Source organism: Erigeron canadensis, chromosome 8 (genome assembly GCF_010389155.1).
Source record: "Erigeron canadensis isolate Cc75 chromosome 8, C_canadensis_v1, whole genome shotgun sequence".
Taxonomy (NCBI): domain Eukaryota; kingdom Viridiplantae; phylum Streptophyta; class Magnoliopsida; order Asterales; family Asteraceae; genus Erigeron; species Erigeron canadensis.
This window is the reverse complement of record NC_057768.1, coordinates 33,040,995-33,062,222: the sequence shown is the minus strand read 5'-3', so window position 1 is coordinate 33,062,222 and position 21,228 is coordinate 33,040,995. Positions and strand designations below refer to the sequence as shown.

At 33.0% G+C, this 21,228-nt stretch overlaps 3 protein-coding genes across 4 annotated transcripts; 1 reads left to right on the top strand and 2 right to left on the bottom strand.

The window, feature by feature from the left end:
- The first annotated feature begins 6,568 nt into the window (after positions 1–6,568).
- On the top strand, positions 6,569–9,011 carry LOC122610663 (probable myosin-binding protein 5). The gene is made up of 3 exons (XM_043783633.1): positions 6,569–7,313; positions 7,422–8,171; positions 8,797–9,011. The coding sequence occupies exons 1-3, from the start codon at positions 6,569–6,571 to the stop codon at positions 8,970–8,972; spliced, it is 1,671 nt and encodes a 556-aa protein (XP_043639568.1). The 3' UTR covers positions 8,973–9,011.
- Positions 9,012–9,789: 778 nt separating this feature from the next.
- LOC122578093 (serine/threonine-protein phosphatase PP2A catalytic subunit) lies at positions 9,790–12,364 on the bottom strand. The gene is made up of 6 exons (XM_043749970.1): positions 11,939–12,364; positions 11,612–11,726; positions 11,116–11,224; positions 10,948–11,025; positions 10,224–10,415; positions 9,790–10,134 (listed from the first exon to the last, which is right to left on the bottom strand). The coding sequence occupies exons 1-6, from the start codon at positions 12,189–12,191 to the stop codon at positions 9,961–9,963; spliced, it is 921 nt and encodes a 306-aa protein (XP_043605905.1). The 5' UTR covers positions 12,192–12,364; the 3' UTR covers positions 9,790–9,960.
- A 3,157-nt stretch (positions 12,365–15,521) lies between these two features.
- Positions 15,522–18,230, bottom strand: LOC122578777 (transcription factor bHLH79-like). 2 transcript variants are annotated; one of them, XM_043750809.1, is made up of 6 exons: positions 17,830–18,230; positions 17,318–17,521; positions 17,155–17,220; positions 17,002–17,070; positions 16,840–16,911; positions 15,522–15,925 (listed from the first exon to the last, which is right to left on the bottom strand). In XM_043750809.1, the coding sequence occupies exons 1-6, from the start codon at positions 18,088–18,090 to the stop codon at positions 15,797–15,799; spliced, it is 801 nt and encodes a 266-aa protein (XP_043606744.1). In that variant the 5' UTR covers positions 18,091–18,230; the 3' UTR covers positions 15,522–15,796. The 2 variants fall into 2 exon arrangements, with proteins under 2 accessions (XP_043606744.1, XP_043606745.1); XM_043750810.1 differs by having other exon boundaries at positions 17,920–18,229.
- Positions 18,231–21,228: the final 2,998 nt, after the last annotated feature.

Genomic DNA, 21,228 nt, shown 5'->3' with positions numbered 1-21,228 from the left:
TTAAATGAAAGTTGGAATGCAAACGTTCGACTTCATTTTGCATTCAAATTTGGATAATGATAAATCAATTCAATTGGTGTGCCTAAATATGTGTCTAATTGTAATATGATGACATGTAAAAAAATCAGGGGTAAAATTAAAAAAAAAATTAGTGGAATCTACATGTCAAATTTTTAAAATTTTAGACATATCTTTAAGCACAACAATTAAATTGACTAATTATTTTCCTATTTCAAATATCCTTTTCTCCTCATCTTAAAAAATATAAAAACTCTAAAAAGTGTGAAACCTCATATAAATACAATAATGGGTCACTACCCCATAGGCCATATCAATAAAGTTTGTCACTCTAAACATATTTACAGAAGGGCTTTCCTATTTATTTTGTCTATTGATACCTCTCAGAAAAACAGCAAGATTAAATATAAATACGAAGAAAGAGAAATAGAAAAATATGTGTGTTGATAGTTATAATGATTGGACATGTCTAGGCTTACGGATTTTAAACCTATGTGTCACATTTGGCTATCTCCAATTGTATGAATGTCTTTAGGTATCCTTTAGCTGTCACATCATATCTTTATAAATCTTTACAAATCTTTCAAATAATCTTTAGTTTTGGACAAATTTCAATACCAAAAAATATCCATATCCAACTAAAGACACTTACTTATTTGGAAATTACACAAGTTTATATGAAGTTAAGACTAGTGAGAACTCGGGTTAAGCTTAATCCGAACTTGATTTGGTAGTTCAATGAGCTTTTGAAAAGAGAAAATCATTAATCTCGTCCTACATAGTATGCATCATTTTTATCCGATCAAAACTTAATTAATTCTATTAAAAGAGATTTTTAACCCACCACTAATAGGTTATCAAATTTGTGTAGAGTATATGTTTTCCAATGTATTTTAAAGGTTAGCTTCATAAGTCGACACATGTAACAATGACAAACAACTAACTACGCTCGACTCGTTACTCATTAGTGGGGAAAATATAGATTTACAGATAAGATAGGTGTCGCTGGTGACATCTAGTTGGGAGAAATTATTTTTTATTATAAACATTAGGTCACAGTGATTTAAAATACTTTCAAAGTTGAAGATTACCCACCAAGAAGGTACTATCCGCAAACATAACGTGCACTCTATGAGATATTTTTGCAAAAGCCAATATTCATCAAATAAGAGAGTATAGATGAACAAAATCAAAGAAACATTAGCTCAGCTGGTTGAGTTATCTGAATTTTGCCTACTATGTGAAAATTTTAATCTTGTTACATATTTTATTATTTTATTTAAGTTGTTAACGGAACCTAATTAATGGGATTTTTCTTTGGATGTCACGTGAGCTATTCGAAAGTCCCCTATGTTAAGAAGATGAAATACTTATAGGCAAATTAAATTACTGTAACTTAAAAGACGCTATTTCTTAGAAAGCATAAACACGTTAGCTTCTTAAAATTCGAAACCTGTGCAACTCAACTAGACTATTAAAGAATATTATTACAAATATAATAATAATGGGGTTATTAGTCTAACCTTTTTATTTAGATGATCGAACAGTGTTTAAGGTTAACCTCCTCGAAGGATATAAAATAAAGATTTTGTTTGTGTGTGTTGAATTTTAAGGATGATCTTTCCCATGATTCATGGGAATATGGGATACATGTTTAACCTTAACCTTAAACATAACCTTAACCTTCTCAAACTACTCCTCGTACTTGCAAGTTCCAAGACCAATAGTACTTCTAGTTTAATCATATATATGCGTAGAATTCGAGATTTATGTAAACGAATCATATTATATTTTGAATTACAATATTATATAAACCGTAAGGTCTACGAGTCAACTTTCTTGGGTTCACGAAAGACTTACTTTGGATTTATCAATTTTGAGCAGGTTACTAGAAATTAATGATGAAATTCAAATCTGGAATGAGGCAGGAATCATATTATAGTAATGTCTTGTGTCTAAAATTTTCATAATCTTTAGAAAAATGATTTATCCTTTATACATTCTTAAATATTCATGGTACTGTTATATATTTTTTCACGAATCCAGCAACCTTAACTATAATATAATACCCTTTCAGATTGATGGCAAAATTTTATTGTAGATTTAGGATTGCGCAGATCGATCTGACAACAAAGTGGATCCATATCATGATTTATCATCCAAAATCAGTTAAAGTACAATAATGCACAAATGTACGTATTTTTTTAATCAAAAATGAGTTAAAGTAACCAACATACAGGCTATATAAAACCAAACATCCAATTAGCCACATACATGGACAAGTGCATTGTGCACTCTTTATATTTTGAAAGGTTGATCCCATTGATTGGATTGGATTGGATGTATCCAATTGCTGCTCACCTCCATCGCTTTTTCATGACATGTATTTTACTTTTCTACAATCCCTTTTGTAAAAATACCTAACAAATATTCATACTAATGTGCGTATGCAATAAAGTTCAGGGATGATAAATGCACAAAAACTTGTGCACATCTCCCATAAGGCATTTCTAAATAATACTTAATTATGTGTGCTATCAACTTTAAACATCGTTAATCAAGTTAAGTCTCTCAAACAATTTGTTTCTTCTTATATTTCAGATGCTAACTTTCTTTATGTTGCCAACAAGCTAGTCACTCAAGTTCATATTCCCAGCCCGAGCTTTAGTCCTACTACTGTTCTCTATTTATCATCATTTATAAACTGAAACATGTTCTAGAAATACCACATATATACAAGCATATATCATATACACATGTTTAAGAATAAGCTTGAATATGAATATATGATTATAAGCAATAATCAGATTTTAAAATTCCCTCATAAGCTAGCTTATTATTTTGAAACAAGTCAAGTAATCCTAACTGTTTGCATATGTATTAATGTTTTGCACCACTTAAACCTTTTGTAAAAATATTATCTGCAACCGGATGTGCATACTCGATCTACTTTGACTGTTTTTATCTATTCCTGCATAAACTTTGCTCTAATAATAAGAACATCAATTTGAAGTATCGCAGATTTGTTATCATAGTATCAATTCACTGGAATCAAAGAATGAACTAAAAAATCTTGTAACAGATTTAAAATTCACATAAATTTACTAGTAGCAGTGTGGTAGCCATAACACCCTATAGTTTTTACTCTTCCATGAAACTAAAAATTTGTAGAAAAATACACACAATAATCAGTAATTAACTTACTACTACTACTTAGCCCAGTCAACATCAACATGTATAACCTTTTAAAGTAAAAAAGAATCATGTTTAGTAATATGAACTTTACCAGAAGAGCTTTTAAGATATCTTAAAATTTAAGACATTGAGGTCTATCTTAGTAAGCTACAACTACTTCAACAATACACCTTTTGGAACAATGATAATTAGATGACTTTTACTGATGGTGTAAAGCGTTAGATGTAGAAGGAAACTCTAAAAAGCACATTCACAAATCAACCTTTTCACAACACTTTCCTGGAGATGGTGCCCTCTCATGTTCCTTAACAGTTAAGTAGTTCAAAAGATTCAACTTTCAATCCTCCTTCAAAGCCTACAACAAACTTTATAGTGAAAGTAATGAGAACAAAATTTAATTTGTGAACCTTCTCATGCATTTTCGTGTGAGCGCGCACATGAGATTAGAGTTACTAAGGAGGACTAGTGATTATTTTTTGTAGTTGATATAAAGTTATGTCAAAAAATTCATGCTACACTTTAATGAAATTATTGGGATAGTCTCAAGTTTTAGCAACTTGAGTCAGGGGATCTTGAACCCTTTGGTTAAAATTAAAGTTTGAGATTTAAGAAATAAATTAGAATTATTTATTATGACCTTCCTTTAAAGAATCTGTAAGATGATAATGAAATCCCTTGGGGTTTTCCCTTCTCATCGATATTAATTTATAGAATTACAAATTACATTCGACAACCTACATTCGACTACCTTGAACTATGACATAATCTAAACTAATACAATACACAATATACCATATACACGGTCTAATAGAATCTTTGAGTTTGATTCCTGGTGTCTACTTTAGCCATGACATGTGAGTTCTTGAAAGTAACGGTTTGGGCATGGCAAATAACATAACCAAAAATTTATTTATTTTTTCTAACAAACTGATGTAGTCTTTACTCTTACATAAGCAGCGTGAAGTAATAGAGCTTACATCATAGATTCCCACAAATCTAGATCATGAAAATATCAAAGTATAATACCCGAATAAATGGTCGCATCTAAGTAAAACTAGAAAGGAGCTTAATTAGAATGCAAGACGACTTCGATTTTAGCCTTCCTTGGGTAAGAATGGACATACACACACAATAAGCTGAACCATTTTCCGCAAACTTTATTTACATAATTCTATCAAGTACATATATTATCAAACAAGGAAGTAGACAGAGGGAAAGAGATAATATATATATATATATATATATTAAAGTCAAGCAGAATTACTGTTTCACTTTTTATTGTATCATAAATTAAGCTGAGCAAATTTAGCTAATTAACACACTAGTACTTGGCTGCCGATGATTGCAGCATAAAACGAGGAGGCGGAGGCAATGTAAATTCAGAAAGATTTGTTATCTCACTTGTATCCTTAAAGTTTTTCTCGCGTACTTTGTTGATGAAATCCCCTGCTTCCCTATCAATACTTTCATCGTCTTCTTTAACCACGTTCATGGAAGACCTATTTGTATCACCAGGATGTATTAGGTATGAAACAGGTTTTGGCTCTTGTGATCTAAGGTTTTTTGGGTATCTAGCAAAAGATGGAGCACGGTTATAAGGAGTGGCCCGTGTCAGTGGTTGTGAAGGTGCACCTGTCCTAAAACCGACCCTGGCCATAGATATGTAAGATACTTTGACTATGTTTGTCATCAACTTCATTGATTTCTCACAAATGGATTTGTTGTATTTACTTTTGTTGCTCATGGCAGAATACTCTTGATAGATAAAAGAACTAATCTATAGACCGATAAGGTGAAAAGAAAGATGTATATGCGTGTGTATATATATATCTGTTTATGTGAATGAGCAATTGGGGGTCTTATGGTGATCAGGAAGCAACAAAGGGATCTTTTATGAAGGTTCTATTACTTGTTTATCAAAATATCGTGAAGTATGCTAGTCGAATCTCTTTTATAAAAGTTATACTGTATAATTGTAGATGAAGAATCTGTATTTTCTAACTCTGCTTAGCATTTCTACATTACAATATTTCTCATTTATTAAAGTTATATGTCGATATACCAATGCTCGTGTTCTATGCTGAAATATTTCTCTAGATTCCAGACAAATATTATTCCTAATGTAAATAAGTAGCAAACTCAACGAAGTGATGGTTCTACGGTACTTCTACGTTATGTGATTGTCATGAAACACTGAGTTTATTAGTGATAAGATATTTTAAATTCTTGTGGTTTTCTAGCTAACTACGTTGATTAAGAAAGACTTTGGTTTGATTCTTAAGCTATATATATATATATATATATAGGTTTTATATATATATATATAAAGTTATGCGAGCTGGATATATATTCTTCTGATTTATGCCTTTTAGACCATGTACCAATCACTCGTATTGATGCTTCTTATTCCATTTCGACTTTCGTTTTCATATCTCCATGCTTTTTTTCCTGCACATCTATTAGTGCAGCCAATGTATTATTAATCACATGTCTTAGTTTGACACATACCAGGACTACTGTTGCATAGTGAAAGAAAAGATGGAATCTATTATTAAGCATAAATTTGACTCTGTATGCATATTGATCATAGTGTTTAACAACTAGCCAAAGTAATGACAATGCTATTTCTTTGAGGATATAAACTAGTGCAATCTTTTCAGAAGTTACAACAGGTACTTAATAGAAGTAGTTAATATGGGTCTTGTAATCAAGTCATGATTAATGATTGGGCTGTAGCAAGCCATGGGTTGAATTTATAGGCTTAAACTTGATCTATAACACGAGTAGTACATAATGGTTTATCACTTCTTTACTGTATTTATTTATAGAGTTCAATACAAAAATGGTCCATGTAGTTTCTGATCTTCAGTCTCTTTCGTCGAGCCCTGAGCTTGTGGTCCTCCTTTGAGTTTGGGTTCAATCGTTTCGCAGGGCGCCCCCGGGCTTAAGTCGACATTCTATAATATAGTAGCTTTGAGAAATGGAACACTCCCGATACACTTAACTCGTTAAAAAGTTACCAATTGTAGTAACTTCAGTTTCCTTTATCGAATTGTAATCTCAAAAGTCTATTAATTCATCCTCTTCGTATCATTTATCGTAAATATAAAAAGACTTCAAAACTTTTATATGTTATGACATTCTCTCTTGCAATAGTTGTTGACAAGTGTATGATTGACCCTTAATTTTGTAATTACCAAGACAATATCTAAATTTAGGTACCAAAACATGGGAAACTCACTTTGAAACACACTTCTAGTGAGAAACAAATGGATCTCTGATCTACATTAATTTGTTCATAGCTGCTTCTTTCCTCACTTAGTTCTTTCTTTTCTCAAGTTCTTGAAACACAACAATGTCGAAAAGAACATTTCGGATGTTCGTGGAGGAAGAATTAGGCGAATTCCCACATTTTGTAGTAGGGGCTATACTAGAATGGTTCCTAATAGCTTCCCTTTTCGTCGATGGATTCTTAGCGTTCATTTCTTACAAATTTGCAATGATCTTTCAGTTGGATCCCCCGTGTGTCCTTTGCACACGAATAGACCAATCCCTTGCGGGTACTAACCCGAGTTCCTACTACAATGACTCAATATGTGAATCTCACAAGAAAGACATATCTTCATTGGCTTATTGCCATTTCCATAGAAAACTATCTGATATCAAAACCATGTGCGACTGTTGTCTACTATCATTTCAAACATGCAAAGAACCGGATTCTAATGACACTAAAAAACCTGTTGATAAAGAAGTAGGTATCACTAATGGTAGCGATCAGAATCTGAAACTGAAACTCGTCAAGACAAAAGACAATAACGTTAACGCTCAGGCAGTTGAGTTGAGCAAGTGTTCTTGTTGTGGTGAATCTTTTAAGAAGAGAACTTCCTCTAAAGCTTTTGTTAGAATTCCTTCAAACCTTCGTGCTTCCTCGTTTGCACCGGCCTTTTCTCCTAGAGTACCTTTGACACCAATGGGATGGAGACATGATGATGCAAAGGATCTGGAATTGGCTAATATTAAATATACAGAGCTCAAGTTTATATCTGATAACGAATCAGATGTACCAGAAAACGACCGTGGAGTGAACACAGATTCCCAAAGTTGGTTTTTTTTTTCTTTCTTTTTGTTACTCTTTATTTAGATAGTTTACAATTTTCATGTTAGGAGACTAAATAAAATAACAAGGAATAGGTATTTGATCTATGTAGTTGTTAAAGACGACGTAAAATCCACAGCCACGGCACTGCTAGCAGATTCTGAAGAGCTCAATGATGAGTTTTGCATAACGCCAAGGTTTGGAAAGGGAAACAAGTTCTTTGGGGTACCTCTTGCAGACTCGGTAACAGTAAACAGTCCAAGATTTGCCCGCAAACTTTCAAAAAAGTTCCCAATGGAAAAACCCGAATTAGTTTCTGATCCTAGCGATGACATACCAGTTGAAGGTGATTCTATTCTTCATCACCTAAAAAGACAGGTGCGCGCGGATAGAAGAATGCTAACAGTGTTATATCAAGAACTTAACGAAGAACGTAATGCATCAGCTATTGCAGCAAATAACTCAATGGCTATGATCACACGATTGCAAGCTGAGAAAGCATCTATTGAAATGGAGGCATTGCAGTATCAGAGAATGATGGAAGAACAAGCTGAGTATGATCAAGAAGCTATTCAGATACTTAAAGATATGCTTATTCAAAAGGAGAAAGATATCAAGATTATGGAATTAGAACTCGAGAATTATAGAGAGAGATATGGGCCAATTAAGAAACACAGTAGATATGAATCTATAGGTGAGGACGATGAGCGTTACCAAGAGATCAAAAGGCTCCAGGAAATGAAGGAGGCTAAAAGATTAAACTTTGAAACTCAAAGATCTCAGCTTTCGATTATGTTAAATGATCTGGAAAATCTCATACAGTCATCATCGGATGCAGGAGATCATGAAGATAAACATAGAGGTAGTTCTACACTCTGTTATCTGTGGCAAAATAGGCGGGTTGGGTAACGAATCAAAATTTCAGAGCACAAATTTTCAGTGCACGTCCAAACAAATCGTATTGGCTTGGTTCACCAGTAGGTTCCTAATTTATATATTTCTTTTTAACCTTTAATTACTAACTAATGCTCTAATTATAATAACAAATAATAGCATCACTGAACTAAAGGTGCTCTGTGAGGTATGCAATAAAAATGACTCAACATGAATTAAATCGACTCTTTGGATAGTGAAGGATTGAGATTGTCAAAATATACTTTTTCTCAGTTCCCAGGGATGATACGTTATTGTTTATGGATTAACTATCAGATATATGACATCTACTAAAGATAACATCACACATGAAGGCATGGCATGATAACAAGTTCTGTTTTTTATTTTATTCAAGTAACTCTGACAGTCTGACTAACTGTATCGTGGAAACAACAAGAGATATTGTGATCCTCATATGTTTATACAACGGAAAATTAGCTATATTTTATGGCTATTTGGTGTCTGTGTCAAAATTTCAGTTCGCCAATGAAGTGTCAGAAATGTCACATAGCCTCCTACTTTTGCTAAGCTAATTTTTATTGTTAAACTTGCAGGAGAAGAAAAGAAAGTGACCTTGGAAAGAGAGATGTCGATAATTAAGGAAAGGATGAGCGTTATCGAAGCAGACAGTGGCTACCTGGATGACACTGCAATGACTTTTCAAAAGGGGGATGAAAGAGCTGGCCTTTTTACAGAAATAGCTCAAAATCTTCGAAAGCTCAGGACATGAACTTGCATAAACCTAAGGATAATAGGATCAATTTGATATCAGGGGTTTTCTTTCCCATCTAACAGCTAGAATTTTGTATCTAAACGCCTGCCGACATATTACTAAATATAAATGGCAATTCTGACCCATTCACTTATGTATGAGTTGATTTAGTTTATGTTTTGATTCAAATAAAAAAGTTAACATGAAAAAGAAAGGGTCAAAGTAGTCCAAAGTGTATGTTCAATGCAGAAAACCTTCTGAATTATTTGATTAAAAAAATATGGCTAAATAAAAGTATAAAATAATACAATTGTTGTAACAATAATGATCACGGGTAGTATTTATAGGGAATTTGGATATGTTGGGCAAAAAGTGCTTTGAATGAACCTCAGAAAAAGGTTACCAGTTTTATTCTCTTACATAACCTGCCATTTTGCCACAATACATGTTAATAATCCATCAAGTGAACAGGATAAGAGACAAACCATGTACTAGGAGCAGAGCGTAGAGTCAATCTGATCACATCCTTAGCAGGTTCCAAGTAATCTGGAAAAATGGTGTCTGGGAAAAATCAATGAGAGAACCCACAGATCCACAATAGCTCATAACTCATGTATGTTCCTCACATGGATGTTGACCATTGTGTTTTTGTTTTTTTGGGGTTAAACGGCATTGGCCAGGTAAACATTCATAAAAAAATTGTTTTGGTTTCTGATATAAAATAGTAAGGACTAAGGAGTAATAAATAGTAGTTCGGTTCCAATTTATGAATATGTGGACATTTTCATTACCATTTATCCTACTGTAAAATGAAAATGCAGAACACATATACAGCTTTTTGAAGAGTACATGAACTGAGGCCAAAGAGTTGTACAAGAAATCTCAACAAGGAACAGACAATCATTCATTTTGTCTTCACATCGCAAGAATTAAAGGACTCACTACCAAAAGGGGAAACTAATACAACACAAAAAGATGTGAAGGCCATATTTTCAAATACATTTGTTTACAAGAAGTAATCAGGAGTTCTCCGCGCAGCATCAGGCTCAACCTGGCGAGGGGCTGGATCAAACTGTAAGAAATTTTGGTCCATTTTTTCTCCAATCTCAAGTATCGCAGCCATATTTCCACATCTATAGCAATAGTTTGGTGCACTGAATACTGTTACTACATTGTTTTCCTGTGAAACAAAATGTCCAAGTTTCAGAAAGAAAAAAAAAAGGTAATGGCTAAACCAAGTTGAAATTGATATAATTTAATGTTACATGCCTGGGACCAATTGTAACCTTCCATGACAAGCTGGTGAGCCCTGGAAATAAGACTCAGCCCATTTGTATGGTTAAATTGTGCAGCTATATCCTGACCAAAGGTATACCCAGCTCCACGAGGAGATATTCCCCAACCGCACCGGTCATCAGGATCAGACCACAGGAGGTCACACATTGGCCCCTCATGAGGAACCTAAGTTTCAACAAAATTGGGAAGATCATGATTCTGAAGTCGTCATAGTTGTGAATCAGATATTATAAAGAGTTTTATTTTTAATTCCGCTTTTCATCACATTTCCTGTATCTTCCTTTTTTTTATATTTGATGAAGACTTCCCCACTTTTGAGCTACATTTGTTGCTTCTAACATCATTTCTCCGGTATGATTGGGTAACTTGTTTTCATGTTACCTTAAGTAGAAGTGTAGAACAAATCAAACTTCTTTCTCAAAACTAGAAACTTGAACGTATGGTTCACAGTTTCAAATAGCTAAAGATGAAAACAAGTGATAACCTTCTAATATTTGCTCATCTAACATGAAAAAAAAAATTACTGAACAAAGCAAAGCTGTTTAAACATGTGCATAGCCGCATAACATATATAGATAATATAAGACGATAAGCAAACTGACAGTTGGAATAAATAACATAAAAATGATGATATAATAACAGTCAAATCCTTTTTCAATATTATTATAACGTTGACAGGGATCAATTATGTACTGACCTCTTGTATCCGATCCAAAGCACGTATGTTATCTAGTGTATCCAAAGAAGGAGACAAACCACCATGCAGACAGAAAACCTGCAATCAGATAAATGCTTGTCACTTAGTCAGAGAGCGAGAGAATTTCAACTAAATACCAAGAAAAAAAAATTGCATAGATATTCAAACCTGGCTCTCGATAAGGGCAGTGAGAGGTAGATAATCAAAAAGGTCAGTAAAGTGTTTCCATACATTGGCGTTTCCATACTTCCTTAAACACTCATCATAAAACCCATACCTGAGAGGTGACAAAAAGTTAGAAAAGAAAACTACATTGTAAGAAATACATGGTCTATCTTCTTCACACTACACTGAACATACAGATTTTCCATAGTTAGGTTCATCAAGGAGCTTTTGTAAATGCTAACTACAAAAATAATAGAGATAATGCAAAAAGATTGGAAGGGCAAAGTCCAAACTACGTTGTAACTGTTGTACGTTTACCCAGCCACATTTAGGTAGGTACTCAACAGGTATGCTTATGTACTATAGTTGACCGAGTGTCATAATTATTCATCGTAACAGTCTAGACTTGACATCACTAGGTCCTGCTTTGTTATATATCACAGAGGCATAGGTGACTTTCAGATTACAATAAATTGAAAATGAGGAAGCGGGTTCTTACACTTGAGTAATTTGGCGGCTCTCATGGTTTCCTCTAAGAATCGTAATCCTATCTCTATAACGAACTTTCAATGCAACAAGAAGCGAAACAGTCTCCACCGAGTAATATCCTCGATCTGCATTAATTAACCAAAACGATAAGACACTCAAAAACCAAACATATAATAAGCTCGCATCAGCATTATCATTTCAAATCATATCACCACAATCACTAGCTAAACTTATCCTATATACTTAATCCAATATATCTCCCTCCATTAACACATACACACACATATTCAGAGATATATATATATATATAGAGAGAGAGAGAGAGCTGAAAACTAACCAACATAATCACCCATAAACAAGTAATTAGTATCAGGAGAGCTGCCACCAATCCGAAAAAGCTCAAGCAAATCATGAAACTGTCCATGTATATCTCCACAAACAGTCACCGGACATTTCACCGGCTGAACATTCCATTCTTCAACTAATATAGCTCTAGCTTGATCACATAACGTCCGTACTTCCGATTCCGGCAACGGTTTACATTCCATCAGATGCTCGATCTGACGGTCCAGATCCGATTGTAAAGGCATTTTTTATTTTCTCCGGATTTTGCAGATCGGAGCTCCGATCGTGTCGCCTGAGAGTTTTTTCAAGGCTCCGACATACCTGCCGGCGGCGGATTTAGATTTAATTTTAGGTTTTTTAGAGAGAGAGAAAGAGAGGGGAAGGTTTTGAAATGTTTATATATTATGGGGGTGGTGGTCAAAAAGTGTTGGAGCGTGGTTGTTTTTGACCTTTTTCAGGTGCTATACTTTTTAGATTTGGTCCTTATAGTTATTTGAGTTTATATTTTTGATCGTTCATTAATAAATTTGTAAAATATCCGATTAAGTCAGCAAAGATTGCTGTGTGCCTGTGTTTAACAAAATAAATACCATCAAAACAGTCATAGATGTAACAAAATAAATAGAATGACTTTACTAAATTAAAGTATTATTGAATGGGTTAATCTAACCATTAAAAATCAACTTAATATATTTTTTTGTAAACAATGAGCCGAAAAAGCTTTTAAGCTGAAATTATTGTAGATAATAATTCCTTAGGTCATTAAAGTTTGAATAATAATTTTGATCCTCAAAGTTTGAATAATGATAGAAAATTTGAATTCAACTAGAAAGTTTATTTAATCTAATGTGGATTAACTGTTTTTGTTACTTTTATAAACTTTAAAAATAGTGGTCAAAAATGGCAAGCAACATTGTTTATGTTTGTTTAAGTAAATAATTGTACAAGTTGGTAATTATTGTCTCTAAATTTTATTCATTTCTTCTTCCTCTCCATTTTTTTCTTTTATATTCACCCAAAACACATGGAGTATCAAAACGTTTGTGTAACTATTTCAACATTATTTGGAAACTTATCAATGTGATACAAGATGGTGAATAAAGGGAGAGGTATAATCGGCTAAAATCATCGGCAAAAACCATCGGTAAAATCGGCAACACTATAGCACGTGAATCGGCAAGTTTTGGCAAAGAAGATCGACTAGTTTTGGCCGATGCATATTAACGTTGGGAGCGTTTGAAAGTGACCGTTTTTTTTTAAAGTGAATGTTGGGAGCGTTTTTTGGCAAATTAGCAAGAATTGACACTATAGCATGTAAATTGATAAGTTTTTGGCTAATTTTGGATCGGACACGTGTCACCTTACGATTGGCTAAAAAGTTTGCCAATTTACCAATTAGCCAAATCTTTGGTACTACACCTCTCCCCCTAACTTCACCGACTTGGTGGCAACCAGTTTCACTGACTAACAATTGACGTGTTGAATTATAGTCACTGATGGTGGTTAGTTTGTGGTAGGCTTTTTATAGGTAAATATATTTTTATGAACAATTTAATTAAACTTTTTCTTTTTTAAATTATATAATAACGTTGGGTTACAAAGGTGAGTAGATGACACATACAAATCGGGAAATGGTTTAAATTTTTGCTTTTCAAGAAAAGAGGAAAAAAAAATTAATAAAAAAACTAATGAACGTAGATTGTGTCTACTAAAAGGGGTAAAAATAATAGTAACTTTTTTATATTTAAATTTTGGAAATTTAAGACAAAGTTCGTATATTTAGAAAGTGAGAGTACTTGGCTAACAGCCTAACATACTAATTTCATGCCAATCCCCTATCCGTATTCCAACCCAAAAGGCCCAAACCACCCCCACCTCACCCATGGCCCACTAACCAGGGAGCTACGAAACTAACATTTCAAATTCAAAATGCAAGTTTGTTGTATCTTCATGCCTTTCTTTAGTAAATCAAAAAAGAGAAAACTTATATATCAAGAACATGTTGGAAAGATAAATTGGTTATTAACCCTTTTGAAAACATGAAGTTGTCATTCAAATGATAAATATGTCACACATTTTTTTAATAAAGAAATTGGTTTTATAGGTACTTGAGCTTATTTATCAATCGATGGTCTTGTGATTGATAACTTCATATATGAATGAACATTTGGTTAACTTTCTTTCTGAAAAACATACTCATGTTTCATTTTGGGCCTGAAAGATGGTTACTTGGGAAGATTAGCTTAAAGTTGGGCAAAGTTTAAGCATAAGAGCATTCAAGCACCTATTTGAAGTTTTGAGGTGGGCTACCATGTCACTTGTGGAGTTACATTGACCCCCAATTTTGACCTTCTTCATCTAACAAAAGGTTGGTTATTGGCCTCCCAAGTCACAACCCGAAAAATGTTAATCATCTTAAAAATTACTCTAAAAATCCTCATAACACATGAATTCCAATAAATCTCTTTCTTGATTTTATCCATTAATTTTTCCGTAAGTCATCTCTTGTGATCAAGAAGATTTTTAGGCCAATAATATAAATTTTGTCTTCAACTCATTTAATCTATAGTACAATATTCATTTAACACATGTATCGAATTCTAACATATGTCAATTCGTTACATAAATGATCGTCGACTAGATTGTTCGGTTACAAGTAATAGAACTTTTACTCTTTTAGGTTGGAGGGAGTACCCATCGGGTAGGGGCTCGGGTACTCCGACCACGATCGGGTACACCGCCGCCACTCTTCGGGTAACATGCGGGTAGAACAAATCGGGTATCAATTCGAGTTGGCTAGCCGATTAGCGGGTATGAAAATTGGAACGTTAGGAAGGTGGTCTCCCCTCAATATTTATAGTTTTGAATTAAAAAAAAATGGAAAAAAAAAGTTAAGAAGTTGCAGGTGTGACTAGCGAGATCCACGAAGAAGAAGAAAAATAGGTGTATCATATTTGTAAAATTTTCATGATAGTCCCTGAACTATTCTTACTCAGTATGAATTTTAGATAACCAGTTTGAAAAGGTCCTTTTTTTTTACCCCTGAATTATTAATATTCATTAATTTTCATTGTAAAATATGTATGTTTTTTTTTAAGTGTTATGTAATGTTTATTTAAACTTTTAATAAAATGTTTTAAGTTAGTAATATATTTATGTAGAAAAAAAAATTAGAAAATAAAATGAAATTGGGTAAGAATTGAGTATGTATTGGTTTATTACCAGTGATTTGGGTAAGAATTGAGTAAAATTAAATAGTTGTGAGTTGGAGAGTTTTGATTGAAAGAGATATTGGGTACCTGTGGAGTACTCCCTCCACCCTTAGTCACAAGAGAGACGAAAGCTCCAGAAACCGAAGTACTAGTATTGTGTAACACCCCTCTTATTTACACTACTTAAAGTAAAAACGTGATGTTTGAAACTTTATGCATTACTAAAGAAAGCAACATGATATTGTTTGTCACAATTTTCTATGCTTGTATCCGAATTCGTATGTATTCAATAAACGGCTAAGATCACAAACTAGTATCTAATGATCCAAGTGATGATCAGTTAACCATGTGAAAGATGTGAACTTGTTAAATGTGAAGTACTACATTCAATAATGAGATTCTTTTGCTAAATTAAGAAAGTCCAAGTACACTTAATCTTTCAATAAGATAGAAGTATCCCTGATGCAACTTTCTATACATGGTATAGTACAAAGACCCTGGAATATATCAATAGTAGTCTGATTCTGATATAACTTCTATATATAGAAAGGAGGTACCCCAAGCAATTACACATGTTCATCAATGCAACAGGTTGGCTTTCCTGATTTCTGATTGGCTAACAATGTGCGGTCTGGGGTTTATGTCGTTCGCCCAAAGCTATTGCCTAACTGCATATGAAGCCATTCCGGTTGGGACCCATGTCCAAACTGTTTTGCTGTTTGGAAGCCAAATAAGAGTCTGGCTGCATCGAGAGGTGGTGGTCCAAGCTGCAATACAAGTCGTATGATGGGATATATCAGTCGAATGGACATTATCCCTTTTATAGTTCAGGAAAAATGCATTTGTATCCAAAATTATCTTAGACTAAGTGTCATCAGTATCACTACCCGAGCACCCATAATCAAAGCATTTGATCTTTAGATTGCCATTACTAACTAAAGTTTATACAGTAATAAAGTTCATAGTAGGCTACGGAACCTTGATTGCTATAAGCAACATATAAACTTGGCTTTATAGCTTCAAATAAAACTAGACTACAAGATTCAAACGCGCATTCAAATTCACGTTTTAAAGTATATATTGAAACTTGAAGAATCTGTTAACCGATAACTTAAGTAATGAATAGGAAGTGTATTGATGTTTTTATGCCTTTATGGATAATCAGATTACCAGTAGCTTTTAAGTTGTGTTTTCTAGATTGCTTATTTTGACCCTAAATGATCATATTATTAAAATCTTTATTCCTTAAATCCAAATACTACTTAAATAGATTCTGGCCCTATTAGGCTATTAACCCCAACTCCACAATTTGGATCTCAATTAGTTTACAATATAATATAGGGTAGTGTGCCGAAATGTAATAAACTATATCCAAAATGTTTTAGTGTGCACGAACTAAGCCCGACCTTTATTTTATGTACGAACTTGTAAAAAATGTTTATATCATGCAAAATGCATACGTGCCAACTCATATCAGTTACGTGGCACCCCATATCAACTGTCACGTACAAGTTTTTTATTGGTCGGTCATGCTTTTTGCATGATATAAACATATTTACTAAGTTCGTGCATAAGATAAAAGTCAGACTTAGTTCATGCACACTATAACTTTTTGGGCATAGTTAGTTACATTTCGACGCACTAAACCCTATAATATAATCAAGCATTTCTGATAACTTACGTCTTTCGTCGGCAACCTCTCAATAGGGGAGTTCATCCTGGTATTTACAGCTTCAAGCTTCATAGACAAGAACTACAATATAAAAACATCATAAAATACGGTGTCAAAATGACTATTCATTTAGCATCAGTACTTTTCCAATAACTTAATAACCATGATTACCTCTACTTGATGTTGCAACGATTGGATATAATTTATTATTTCATCAAGAACAAGTGCTTTTCCTATAACCTGATATTGAATATTTACATCAATCACCTCTAACAAAGTAGTAACAAAACCACAAAAATAACCATATGTTGTATGCATATATACCTTGTTGCATCCCGGGACTAAATCTTGCAGAATTTTCATTCTTTCGCTAATCTTTTCCCTCCTAGCCTGAAAATAATCAGTTCATTACTACTTATTTAATTGTAATCAAACTCATAGGAATACGGAAAATGAAATTGAGCTATTGAATGTGGAAGAAAATTACTCTCTCGGCTAGACTATGGCTATCGGTTGCTTGGCCTCTTCTTGCTCTAACATGAATGTAGTCTTTAGGTGGTTCGGGCAGTTTATCTGTTTGACTGACCACAGCCTTGCTAGCTAACCCTGAACTCCTTTCTTGAGCTATTTTCGAACCACCCAATTCGTCTTTGGATCCTGATATCTTCATTCTTTTACCATACAATTTGTTCTGCAGAAATTTTTGAACAAACTTATCATTTCCATACTATAAGGTCTAACTCCCCATACAATAACTAAAAATTCAAAAACTCTCAAATGAAGTAGATTTAAATCAAGGTTTTTAAAGTTTTTTTTTTCTACTTTACAAGAAAGTTGAACAATTTCTCATACATTCAAATATAAACTAAATTTGTCCAGCACACAAAAACAGAGCTAAATTGAGCTAAAAGGAGCTCCAAATTCGAATTTTCAAACTTAATTACTAAATTACCACACATTAAATTAAAACAAAAAAATAAATACAAATAAGTAAATTACCAAATTATTGTCATTACTAGTAGACACAATCTTTAAAGAAACATCATCATCAAAATTAACATCCTTTCTCTTACTACTATGCTCAGTTACCATGGATTCATCTTCACCAATTTGTTTAATTATGCTCCCAATTTTGAGGCCCAAATTCTCAGTTTTAGCACCATTAACATAAGAAGAAGAAAATGGCCATATTCCAGTTAAACTATAAGAAGAAGGATTGGCTGTTGAGAAAGAAGTCTCATTGATAATGGGTGGATCCATAAAGACTATAGATACAATGTATGTATGTATATATAACTTAACTATTATTTATATATATATGTGTATTTGTAAATGAATTGAGGGAATTAATTGGGTGTTAGGTTGGAGAATAAAAAGATGGAATTTTTGATGTGGGTTTTGACTAAGCTGATCTGGGTTGGTTTCACAATTTCAATTTTCTTTATATATACAGAGATATTAGATTAGATACGAGTATATGGCAATGGCTATATATACACTTATCTACGTGTATATAAACTTATATAAAGTGTGAGAATATATGAAGTCAGTATGGAGGGAGAGGATGGAGTGTATCTATTCTTGAGCACGGGTCAAAATCTAGTATGGCTTGTGCAAATCCAGAATCCGACAATACAATAAAATCGAACTCGTGACTCAGCATGTTACCCTTGTCACGTAGATCAGTTCGATTCGGGCGTGAGTCAGGTCTCGAGTTTTGGGATCATATGCTCATCCCTAATCAAAGCTTTGACAAATGGAAATTGTTGATGTACTAATATTCATAGTTGTCAAACTCGTTTGAGTCGAGTCACAACAAAGTGAAAATGAGGCGACTCGGAGGATGACTCGGTTTTGCTCCAGACTCGTAGCATTACTCGCGTTTTGTTGTGCAAGTCGGTCCGAGTCATGTTCCGCGTCACGAGTCACAAAATAATTTTTTCGAACTTTTTATTTTTTAAGTTTTTTTAAACATAACTATTTCATATGCTTTTAAATTTGATTTTATTTTGATAACATTTTGCTATTTTTAGCTTAATATATCAATACAATACTACATTTCTAGAATAAAAACTTATATATAATTATAATTATATAATTATATATTATCAGATATCATGACTCTTACAATTCGAGACACGTTTTGAGTCACAAGTCAAAAAATCAAATTTTGAGTCAAGTCAAAATTACCGTGTCGATAACTATGCTAATATTTATCACATAATGTGTTACTAGTTAATTTGTACATAAAAAATTGTAATATCACTTTCCTTAAAAAGTTGTTGGTATGCTAAGAAATTATCAACTTTTAAAGTAACTGTGTGTTATGTTTGGTTACCAAAACTTAAAAATCTTTTTATCTGAAGTTGTCACTATATTTTTACTACTTAAGCTATACAATAAATAAACGTAATGATATAAGTACAACTCCTTTATTTACTCCGGCTACCTAATAAATTAATAATGATAATAAAATCTTATAAAGTACACAATATATATATATTTAGGGTAACACTCTGGAGATAAAGTCTTAAAATAAGAACGGTGAGAACACTTAAAAAACATCATTTTGATGCATTAAAAGTCCATAAAACTAACATAGTGCATAACTAATTATCATTATTTAAGTGTTTAACAACAAATTGGTCTGTCAAAATCAAGAAAATCATGTTTTTTGTTTTGTGCATCCATCTTGGATGCATATTCTTCAAAACGATGCATCCACAAAAAAATTTTACTTTTTCAATTTTGACAGATCAATGTGTTGTTAAACACTTAAATAATGATAATTAGTTATGCACTATGTTAGTTTTATGGACTTTTAATGCATCAAAATGATGTTTTTTAAGTGTTCTCACCGTTCTTATTTTAAAACTGTTATTATTTGATTGTCCCCCTATAATATATATATATATATATATATATATATATATATATATATGTATAGGGTAAAGTTATTTTGAGAAACTTTTTTTTTTTTGAGAACCTTTGAAATTTTTTCAAATCAAGCATAACAGATGATTGTTCTTTACATGAAAATTGTTTTTTGATTGTTTTCTGAATAACTTACGTGTAATTTTAAAGTTTTTAATTTTGTGGAGCATGGATTATCATCCGTTATACAATTATATGGAGATTTGGATTATTGATCACATGTGCACGAATATTGCGTATTACATGTATAATGTAATCATAGCAATATTCGTGCACATGTGATCAATAATCCAAATCTCCATATAATTGTATAACAGATGATAATCCATGTCTCCACACAATTATAAACTTCAAAATTACACATAAGTTATTCAGAAAACAATCAAAAAACAGTTTTCAAGTAAAGAATAATCATCGGTTGGGCTTGATTTGAAAAGTTCTCAAAGGTTCTCGCAAAAAAAAGGTTCTCAAAATAACTTTTCACTATATATATAGGGAAAAGTTAAATTAGGGACTCCTTATTTTACGGACTGTTAGGGACTCCTTCTACTTTCTTCTCCAGCCACCACCACCATCATCTCAGACCACCACCACCACCACGATCATCTCCGACCACCACCATAATCCTCCGGCGACGGCGACCATCTCCGGCGAGACTTACACATGTTTTAAGTACAATTTTTTTAGGTAGATCACCCATCACCGATCACCCCCTATGACCTATCACCCTCTATGACCTATCACACAATGACCTATCACCCCCACCAGCTTTGGTTTATGAATATCCTTAAGGGAGAAGCCCGCTCCGAATCATAATTTTTATTCAATTACACATGTGTAAGTTGTACTTACACATGTGTAAGTCTCGCCGGAGATGAATATAGCCGGAGATGTCGCCGGAGATGATCAGTGGTCATTAGATCTGATGAAAATGAACGGTCTAGATCGAGTCCCTAACAGTCCCTAAAATAAGGAGTCCATAATCTAACCCACCCCTATATAGGGTGACTATCAAATGAGAATGATATTAAAATGATAACAAATAAGAACACTTAAAAACTACATTTTGATGCATTAAAGGTCCATAAAACTGACATAGTGCATAACTAGTTATCATTATTTAAGTGTTTAACAACACATTAATCCGTCAAAATCAAAAAAATCACGTTTTTTGTTGGATGCATCATTTTGATGAATATGCATCCAAGATGGATCCACAAAACAAAAAACGTGATTTTTTTGATTTTGACAGATCAATGTGTTATTAAACACTTAAATAATGATAATTAGTTAAGCACTATATTAGTTTTATGGACTTTTAATGCATCAAAATGATGTTTTTAAGTGTTCTCACCGTTCTTATTTTAAAAGTGTTCTCACCGGAGTGTTACCATATATATATATATATATATATATATATATATATATATTAAAACAATATGAATCATAGCATTTTAAAGTCTT